General features: G+C 31.3%; 1 protein-coding gene across 1 annotated transcript; it reads left to right on the top strand.

The window, feature by feature from the left end:
- Positions 1–2,539: 2,539 nt before the first annotated feature.
- Positions 2,540–3,914, top strand: LOC134692227 (basic phospholipase A2 2-like). The gene is made up of 4 exons (XM_063552677.1): positions 2,540–2,558; positions 2,782–2,929; positions 3,083–3,186; positions 3,805–3,914. Exons 1-4 carry the CDS (start codon positions 2,540–2,542, stop codon positions 3,906–3,908), a joined length of 375 nt encoding a protein of 124 aa, XP_063408747.1. The 3' UTR covers positions 3,909–3,914.
- Positions 3,915–11,693: the final 7,779 nt, after the last annotated feature.

An 11,693-nucleotide genomic window follows, 5' to 3' on the forward strand; every position in this document is an offset into this window, starting at 1 on the left:
TTTCATTGTACAGGTGACACAGTTTAAGCCACAAAGGGAGTTCCAAATGCATTTTCTATATTTTCAGATATGTAAACGTAGACTTTTTGAACTCAAAACTGCATTTAAATCCATTTGAAACCGTGTTAAAAACAAAATAAACTGTACTAATCTGACTCAGTCCCCCCAGTTATACATCAGAAAATTGTCTACATGTTTCGACACTATTTAAGATTGAGCTGGCGTTTCCCTTTACTCAGTTCAACTATCATGACTGCTGGTTTGTTGGACATAAGAATAGTAATCCTGCTGATAATTTTGTTTTGGGAAATAATTAAAGTAATACTATTTTGACGGTGTGTTTAAGCTTTTATTTTGCCATTTGACAAGAGACCTCCCGTTTCTAATTTCCATGGAATTTGATATCTTTTTATATTCGTCTTTTTTATCCTTCAAGAATTCAAAATCCGTATGGAGGGCATTTCAAAATATTACTTATTTAACCTCATTTCAAAATTCGTATGGAGGGCATATACTTGTTAACAGATAGTTATGGTTATTTAGTGATTAATATTGTCATAAATTGTAAAATACTACACAACATTTTGTGTTGCAAGATATGAATACACAACCCCCGTCTAAGTGTTTCTCAAAGAACCCCTTAATACACCTCAAAATCCATCAAAATACGTTAGACAAAATTGACAAGGCTAACAGACTGTACATTTGATAATCGATTCTATGGAGTTATCGGTACGAAAAATTACAACAATAAAGAGATTTAAGAAGAACAAGAATATCACCTACCATTGTGAAAATAAGAATAGCAATGATAATGATGGATTGATTGTTGTCTTCCTTATTTAACACATAATAGATATTATTCAAATAACTGTTTAGAAAAAAAAAGGAAAACAGATTAACCTGAAAATTTTAATCCTAGATCTACTGAAATGTCTAATTTGTAACAATATACCACATTCATTAGGTAAATATTTCAACACGTAATACATTTTCATATTTAACCCTTTTAACATTTACCAAAAAGAGTGTGAAACCGTAAATCAATGTAACACATGCTAGCACCAATCGTTATTAAAAAATACAGAATTTTCCACGAATTTTTATCAAGGTTTTTAGATTATTTACCTGCAGTTGAAATAATATTATGTTTTTGGTAATTGTAGACTGTGTGTGGGTTATTTTGGCATTTATTTGTAAAGTATTACTTTCATATTCCTTGAATATGATATTGTTTTGTTTTTGTTTTTGTTTTTATTATTGTTTCCTCAATCAATAGTTAAGTTTAAAGTAAACGAATACATGACAAAACGAACATTGTAGTAAGTTTTTATTTAGACTTCTATAGATCGAAAAGGTTAGAAATATTTCAAGGTAACATTTTAATTTATCAATTCTTGATCAGTAGTTATAAGATATATCTTATTTTAAAACTAAGAATTTTCTGTCATTTCATTATAAGGCAATCATTTATTATGGGGTGGCCTCTATGATTCTGATAAATTGAATATGGATTGAGTAATTAGAAAACAATGTTAAGAATCCATAATTCCGGAGATACAATCGGTATACAATGCATATACAAGAATTATATTTTGATAGCATTATTATGACCCTCCTTTAAAGTTAAAATTTAAGAAATGCCTAGCATTTGTTCATCTTGTTTAAGAAAACTGCAGGGTGATTTGATAAAGGTGAGTTATTGTGAAATATTAATATATTTTTTTTATTATACTTATCATAGTGAAATTTCCAAAAAACATATGTCATGGCAACCTGAAAGGTTAACTAACTGCGATATAAAAAAATATGGTATCACGTATTTAGTCCAGAAGTAGATACGTGTTGAGGATAGCCTGTTTGGTAGTTATGAATTCACAAAAAAAACAAAAAAAAACAATATGCGATCCAATTTGCGACACTGAGTCCGATGAATATTTCTAGTTCTAGTGTCTCTATTTAAACTTATAAATACAGAATGATTTAAACTATTGTTTACTGTTATTAATGTAAGAATGATTAAAATCCTACAAGTAAAAGAATTTCACAGGAATAGATAATACATTTTCAAACAGACAATGTCTAAAAAGTAAGTCAAGCTTTTAATCGCCTCTGGTATAGATCATATGTCAATGAATTTAAGTAAAAATAATCGCCTCTGGTATAGACATGTGTCAATGAATTTAATAAAAAAATTAGTACAGATCTGCTAAGGCTGCATATTTCTTCAAAGAACAATTTGATGAAATGATGACAATGAAAATGAACAAAGATTTTATACAATAGCATGAAATTCATCTAATTTCAGATGAATTTTCTATTTACTTGTCTTATTGCCTGTACCGTATGCTCATATTGCGAGTAAGTACACAATAACGTATATGTTTAGTTGTGTTATTATCGTTTCTTGAATTTGATGGCATAAAAACTCGAGATGATTTGATTACAAATACAATCTTACTAAAGCAGGTCACGACAGTTTATTAGTAATTAAAGCATATAGTTAAGTCAAGTCATTCGCAATAACTCGAGGTGTATGATGTATGATGATATTTTCCGTAGCCAATCAGGACGCTTACAAATTTGCTTATATAAGTTGTGACGAAAAAACGGCTATAAGGACGTGCACACATTTACAAAGTTAAAATTATATTTACTCCCTAGCTATTTGATTTGAAACCGCATTGCAGCCGATAACTAACTCTCAATCATTAATTATGATAAAAAAACATATATAAATTATATAAATGTGTATGTAACAGTTTTTTTTACTTTCAACAGTCGGTTCACGCATCGAGAAGAGAAACCTAGTACAGCTCCGAAATCAGATAAAGCACGTGTTTGGATCAAGAAGAGTTGGGGAACTGAATGGTTATGGGTGTTATTGTGGATGGGGAGGAAAAGGAAGACCGGTAGATGGCGTTGATAGGTAGATATATCTTACTTATATGAAAGTTTATATGTTTTCAGATTGATTTTGTTCTATCCAGAAATGATTTAATTGGATCGGATCTCATGATAATGATAGATTGTTTGTTTAAGTTAAAAAAAATCAGGACAAAATAATGTTTTCTATTTTTAGATGTTGTCAAGCTCACGATCGTTGTTACGGCAGAAATTCAAGGTGCTCCCCGAAATGGAATATCTACTCGTACTCATTCCGGGGGAATACAATGATATGTAAAGGTAAATCTTGATATCTGTGTTTTAAACTAAGACCCGAGAAAAGAAAATGATTTGATTTAACAAAAATATCCTAACAGTACGAGAAGTTGCAACTATTTGCATTGAAATTATTTGGTATTTTTTTTTATAATTTCAAAGAACTGTTAATGTTTGCACCCAAATAAAATAACAAAAAGAAACACTTATTTCTTAATCAAAGTGCCTACAACAAATTATTTTTACAAATTTAAAAATCAAAGTCTTTAATTCTTTTTGATATTTTAATTTCTTTATGAATTTAAACAAAAATACGTTAGCTCCATGAGGAAAAAGAACTGGGTTTACTTTGTTTAAAAGATCAAGGATAAAAGATCAGGTAAAAGATCCACCTTTGACTAGAAGCAACTGTCGGCTATTATTATTTTTTTTTATTAATTATAAGTTAATAATGTAAGTAACGACTGCAGTATTGAATTACTTTGTCCAGGTTATATTTGAAAATTGTTAAAAACGGGAATAACAACTTGCTAATGATTATTATTTGAATGTTACTCCTTTATTAAGAATTGACAAGGATTATCTAAATACATACATGGGTTTCATGTTGAAATTCTCAGAGGTATTTTCTTTTCTTTTTAGATAAATCTGGATCGTGTGACCGAAATGTCTGTATCTGCGACCGGGATTTTATTCACTGCCTGCGAAGGAATACGTTTAACCGTAATAATATGGATAGATGCTGAGTATGACGTTGATTTAAAATTCTTCTAATAAAAATATAATAAACAGTATTTTTAATTGTATTGTTGATGGTAGACCTTTGATAGTTTATTCGCATGTTTACTCTTTTGATAAATGCAGGACGATGAAACTCCGACTTATTGTACATACATTATAATATTTTTTTCTGACGACTGGTTGTTGTACTGTACATATCTATTGGTCATTGTGTTGTTCCGGTGTTGTCTAATTGATATTTATTATATCAGTTCACAATTTGCATGTGTTTTCTTTTTGGCTAAAAGCATAAGGACAAAATAGATTTTATTAATGTTCTTCTTTTAGTACACAAAACTAGTTAACTTTACACAACGAACAATATACGGTGTAGCTGACAAGGTATATGCATGGTATGTGGTGGTGTAAAACTAGCGTTATGTTAACATTTACAACTTCCACCACACACTACTTCATCTCTTATCCACATAATATATCTATTATTATATTACACTATATAACATGTAAGGTAAACGAACAAATATTATCTTGCAGTGATTTTTTTACTTTTACATTTGTGTTGTTAGGTTGTTGTCTAATTAACGTGTATAAAAGTTGTCATTTACTATTTATACCCCTTCAGAGTTCATAAGTGATTATACATGATGTTAACCTTTCCATTTGTTTTAGTTTGTTGGATTCCGACTGTTTCACTACGTTAGTTTATGATGAAGAAACTTTCAATAAAGTTATGTTGTCTTTGCGATATCTCGTATAGTTATAGTTGATGTGTTTCCCTCGTCTTTAGTTTGTAACCCAGATTTCTTTCAGTCAATTTATGACTTTTGAACTGCAGTTTACTACTGTTGCCTTTATTTAAGTCAGTTTTGAAATATATCGAGTAGAAATATAAGAAAGCTTAACATATATAGAAATCACGAGATGTGATAAGATTTACATTAAAACAACTATCCACCAAAATTCAAATGGAGTGGATGTATACAATTACGACCATCCTTACGAACTTCAACAATGAATAATATGAACACCACATAATCGGCTATAAAAGGCCGCGACAAGAAAAAACACTTTGCAATTCAAATAAGGAAACTAACAGCCTAATTCATAACAAAACTATTCATACAAAAACAAAATATCACAGACATGACCCCACGATATCCACTGATCTACAGGGACAGTGAGACATTAACTTTTTATGGTTTATATAAAGTATAGATCGAGATGAAATATAAGATAAAAACAAAAGTTAATATAAGGAGATGTGTTATGGATACCATTTTGACAACTGTCCGCTCAGATGAAGTGAACGTAAGAAATTAAAGTCAACTGTATGGCTTTCGATAATGAAAAAACCAATACCGTGTAGTTAACCAAAAAAGCGCCGACAACAAAAAATGCGTAACGAATAAATTGAGAAATTAAAGGCCAAATTCATAACAAAACAATTTACCGAACACAAATATGACAGACATGAACTAACAACAAACACTGAACTACAGTCTGCCAACTTGAAACATGCACGTATGTAATGTAATGGGGTTAAACATGTTTGTTAGCGCTGAACCCTCTCATTTACCGGGACATCACTTGGTGGAAAAGGGTCCAACTTGTTATAGAAGTACTGAAAGAAAATTATTTATCAAAACACCAGTATCAGCTTCACAAATAGCATATGACGTCTTAAGTATAGATTCTAGGTACTGACGTTGTTTATCATCTTATAAAACTTGTTATAGTATTTTAAAAGTTGTCTTTGGGAATATTATTTAGCCTATTTTTGGTGTTATGTATTTGCCGTGACTCGGTACTGTTTGTTTTGTTCACACATCGTTGTCAAGATAGTAAAAGTTTATGAGCCTGCCATACAAAGAGAGAGAGATTTAGCTAGCTATAACCCTTGCTTCAATCCACCATTTTGTACCAAGTGAGGAATATGACAGTTGTTATTCATTCGTTTGGTGTGTTTCAGCTTTTGATTTTGTCATTTGAATGGAGAGCTTTCCGTTTCGAAGTTTCCTCGGCGTTCAGTATTTTTGAGTTTTAACATTTTGTAAAAACTAAAACTGAAACGTCACTTTATTTTGTATAATGCATTTTGTAAAACACCAAGTCATTAATCTTTATTTGTTTTCGATTGTTCAGTGTATGTCAAAATAAATGCATGCATCCACAAATTTATTAACAGTATGAATGTGTCTTTTGATTTTGCTAAGGGATTACATACTTTCGTTTTGATTTATCCTCGCTGTTTGATATTTTTGTTATATTACTTTTTTCTTTAAATATCAGAGGTAAAGTCAATGGTTGGGCGATTTCTATGTTCGATTGCAGTAAGCTTTCTTCATCTCCCATAGATTTCTCTATGTTTTGTTCCAATAACACATTTGTAGTCTTTATTTTATTCAAAACCCATATCAAACACAGGCACTTCTATCTGAAAACAAGTGCCTGTGATTTTAAATTGTTAAATTTACAATATATTAATGTGTATACTTTACACTGGGAGTATAGCCATAACAAATTTTTTTAAAGTTAAACAATACAAACAATTATTGTAAAAAAGAAGATGTGGTATGATTGCCCATGAAACTACTCTCCACAAGAGACCAAATGACACAGAAATTATCAATTATAGGTCAGCGTACGGTCTTTAACAATGAGTAAAACACAAACCGCATAATCAGCTATAAAAGGCCTCGAAATTACATTGTGAAACAATTTAAACGGGTAAACTAACGGCCCGTTATTTACAAAATGAACGAAAAACAAAAATGTTACACATAAACAAACGACAAACATTGCATATTGGTTAATTTGTATATAAAGCCTAATAACATATAATATATAAACGTTTTATCAAATTTCATATTTCAAGCAAAAACCACAGCTTCCGGTGATACCAAAATATATTTAAAACTGTGTATCATGTAACAAATACTAACTTACTCCGCTAATGTCATCAACATAGCATATTATTTTTCTGTGAGGTTTATTTTTCACTTGAATTTTAATTCTATTGAACTCTTTGTAATTGTAGATTGTTTTGTTATTTGATATTCGTTAAAAAAAATTGTACAGACATTTTATAATGGCATGGCAAACCTTGTTATATTCACAAAAACATATTAAAAAGTCTAAAATAGTTTTTTAACTCGAATATATGTTCATAAAAAATATATATTAGAATTATATGGGGACGAAGTCCATAAGTACGGTAGAAAAATCAATAAAAAAAAATCGGGAAAATTTCCCGAATTTTTCATTCTACTAATGAACTCAAAATCGTTAACTTTTTTTTTCAGATCTACTTCCTGTTCCGGTTTTCCCCGCATTTGCGCAGATATCTGTCTTGTTTGCATGAGACTTTGAAAAAAGATTATATTTATCAGTCTAGTAAAATATAAGATTGGATCTCAATACAAATTCAATTTTAATAATTCTTTGATATGGAAAAAAACGTTACCTGATGAAAACGTTTCTTTTGTTTAAATCGAATATGACGTCATTACTAAAATAACGTCACAGCTAATTCCCATACAACATAACCAAAATCGGGAACATTACGTACATTTGTGTACGGTATTTCGCTTTCTTTTATCAACATGATTGAATTAAAAAAAATGATACATTATACAGACTTCGTCCCCATTTACAGGTTATGCCTGCCTCATATTTAATCTATGTGTTCATGAAACAAAATATAAATATGCTCATAAACTAAAAATTTTTCATAAAAATTAAACATTTGTTCATAAAAATAATAAGCTGCTCATTCAAATGTTATCAATATTATAGGATTAAACGACGTTGTTAGGGAATTTTAGGGTGTATAAACTAGACAATTTGACTGACCAGTTTGACTTAGTTAACATACTAAAAAGTAAAATATCATTTGTATCGATCACCGAAAGGGGAAGTGGTTAAGAACACAGTATTATTTTTTATAGGGGGTTCACTCTATACACGCAAATTTTTTGTCTTCACTTCAAGGTAAATCGAGCAAAATTGGTATATTGGCACTTAAATATGAAGGAATCATTGTTTCCATTGAATGGACCCCTGGACACGCTGACATACAAGGTAATGAACTAGCAGACCAACTAGCTAAAACAGCAGCTCAGGAGGCAGAAAAAATACAAAGCATTCCAATATTTACAAAGCAAGATATACAAAAAGGAGCAAAAGACAGTGTTATGGTAAAATGGCAAAACCGATGGGACACCAGTGATAAAGGAAGAAGATATTATGCCTTTCAACAAAATGTAAAAAATACACTTCCAAAAGACAAGCCGTCAACTGAAATATATAGAATAACTACTAGTCTAAAAACAGGATAATTCAATTTAAACTTTTACAAATCAACAATATGCCCAGCACTCATCGACAAATGCAGACAATTTTCAAGTAGAAACAGTTGACCATTACCTACTGGATTGTGAAAATTATGAGGAGGCTAGAGAAAAACTCCGCTCAGCACTCTACTTCATAACAGCAAAACTAACACTTGAATCTGAAGTATTGTTAGCAACAACAGAAAATGATAATTACAAACATCACATAGAAGATATTCAACATTTGTTAGGGGTCTTTATTAAAGATACTAGAAGGTTCACAAAATAGATAGTTAAGGTTTTATAAGGGTTAATTATTTATTCAATTTTAATTTAATTTTTTTGGGTAATTAATTATTTAATTATTTTTTTAGTTATATATTTTTTTCTGCAGTGCCACATCATAAATACAAATGTACCAATGAGTTTTATACAAAAGTGACGTAAATTTACCAGTGTGATTCAAATTACAGAGAGATTATAGTGTCAAGTTGACATTTCTAAAGACTAAAGACAAATTTCGGTAAATTTCGATGTTTAACAGGTTTTCACTTTTAGCTACGGGCGCACGAGGGTATTATGTATGATCTTATTGCTGTGTCCACAATTGGTATTCTACGTATTTCACCCGTATCGGTGTGGACAATTCCATGTTTACATCACATGACATTTCCGCGGGAAATATTTCTATTGAGACCGTACGAATGGATGCAAATTTGGATTAATGCATATGTATTGTGAAATACATTGTTCTCTGTGTATATATTTTTGATGAATTGATGATCACGTTTTCTACAACATAGTTAGATGTCAGGTTTGTACACATTCATAGTCTCTACACTAGTCTATATTTAAAACTGAAGCCAGTGAACTGGTGCAGGGATACATGTGCTGCATAATCCCATCACATTTCAGGGACATTTCAACCAACAAAAAACAATTGAATATTTTCTCAACTGCCATATTTATTTTTATTTCATCTATAAATGTCATTCATGGCCCTGGCAGTATCATCCCGAGACTCCCATATCCGTGCCTATATCGGCCTTGAGGCTTTAGTCGAGGACCGATATGGGTCAAGATGATACCAAAAGACATGTTGTAATCTATTTATCACATATTGAAGTTTTGCAGGAAAGAGGGAAAAAAAGTTTTATTAAAACATTTTATTAAACAACTTACTACAATATGTATAGAAATGCCCATGCTAAAGGAAAATTTCGACATCTTGTCATTATGAAGGAGAAATTGCTACAGCCAGTCATTACGAAATCTCAGTCATGCATTACAAAATCACACCCGTGCATTACGAAATCAGTCAGGCATTATGAACAGATGAAACATCGATAAAATCAAAATGTCGTTTATTTCTCTAAATAAGTGTGACATTTTTAATTTTTTTTTAAACTTAATATCATAAAAACAAGTTTCAATGATGTTCATTGTTTTGTAACGACTTGAAACGGAAATTTTTCACAGCCTTTTTCAAGTACGACTTTTGATTATTATCACTGTTATATTTCCGTAGTTCAATCCTCAGAATGCAGACTTCAAGAATAGTTAAACTGTCTGATTTATTCTTCCCAGCTACTTTATATTTGCTAGATGAAATGAATTTTAATAGGATACAATTAAGTACTTGAATGAGAAATCAGAAATTACATCTGACAGTCACAATAATAAGAGATAAATGAAAAATGAACAGATTGATGCCCGATATATTTAATTCCAAGGCCCTCAGTTGGCAACAGAAGCGACGAAGCAGCACATGTATTTTGGGTGAGCAAATATCCACTTTTTGATATCGGAGGAGCTCTGATGTCCCACGGCCTAGCTTGTCTGGCAAAACAGCTGTTGGACAGAGTAATCTCCCAATAAGATATGACAAACTCTATTATCACAATAAAATCAAGCAAACCTAGAAAAGGTAGGGGAGGGGTGTGGTAAGGTCATTCTATGTTGACGAATTTCATGCATATTCACATCTATAAATTAAAATTAAACGTCAATCAGGACCCAATGATACAGTATGACTTAAACAACTTCGTCCCTGGGTTCAAAGGTGTTAATAAACCGATTCACAAATATAGATCTCCTTGCGCTCAAATGTAATCCTTAGTAAGTATACAGGCAACTTCGTTTACAGAAATATACACACTTTGTCAGTAATATATTGTCATGCTTCTGCATATTCACATTTTTTTCATGCTTCTGCATATTCACGTTTTTATTACGTAATGCTATAGGAGTAAGAATATTTTTAGCACCAATTTAACAAGCATCTTGGCCACCATCTAAATTATTTATCGTATACAAATTTGTGAAAAAGTGAAATCAATCTTTCAATCACTATTTTATGATATGTTTGTGTCTGTTTTTGTTTGCATATCAGAAGACATAGTGTTTTTGTTCCTGATATGAGTTGTGATTTTTATAGAAAAAGAAGGTAAGTCTAAATAAGTCATTGTGTGAGAGGGGGATCGGAGGGGTCCTGATTTCGAATACCCCGGCTTTAAAACATGAAATTCTGAGGTCTCACTCTGGAATTTAAAAAAATATCAAATCCTGACATCCTGAACTTAAAAATACCTAATCCTGACGACCCGAAAAAGATCCTGCCCACTCTCATTTTACTTATAAAGTCTAAAAAGATGACTCAACTTCAAAATTTTCCTCTAATTTTTCCTATATTTTTTGAAACACTCGTACTAAATTATAGAGCATTTGCTTCCCTTGAACTCTACAAATGTATTTGTCCCCTTCCCCATCATTTCCCTGTTTATTTGTTTAAAAGTCTTACTCTTTAATTGATTTACAGTAACAGCTGTTTTTTGATTTAAACTATCATTTTAATATTAAACACATTTAACCATTCAGTTTCCATGTATTTGTGTCTTATATGAAGAAGGTTTTAGGTCATGTTTCCTAAACATCTAATTGCTATTTGTCTGCCATGACTGGACATCACCCAGGTTCCTGTAAAATTTTGACACAATACAAAATAACTGATGCTACAATGGAAACAGGGCAGCTGAAGGACGCCTCTGGGTGCGGGAATCTCTCGCTACATAGAAGACCTGTTGGTGACCTTCTGCATTTGTTTTCTATATGGTCGGGTTGTTGTCTATTTGACACATTCCCCATTTCCATTCTCAATTTTAAGATTGTCATAGGCAGATCCAGTGGGAAAATTGGTCGATTATATAGGGAATTACTGGGAATTACTACCCCCAACCCACCCACCCCTTTTTATCCGCCACTGATTGTTGTATATAACATCAATAGTTGAAGTGGGACAGATTAACATTTTAGAAAACTGGGTTTCAATTCTAGTCAATTAGAGGGATATTTGATTTTCATTGGTTGTAGATATGAAATCTGATTTTATCATGAAGTCAGATTTGATTATGACTTGAGGAATGAAGATGTAGTAATGAGTCTAACGACCCAATGTCAGTT

This window comes from Mytilus trossulus, chromosome 12 (assembly GCF_036588685.1).
Source record: "Mytilus trossulus isolate FHL-02 chromosome 12, PNRI_Mtr1.1.1.hap1, whole genome shotgun sequence".
Classification (NCBI taxonomy): Eukaryota; Metazoa; Mollusca; class Bivalvia; order Mytilida; family Mytilidae; genus Mytilus; species Mytilus trossulus.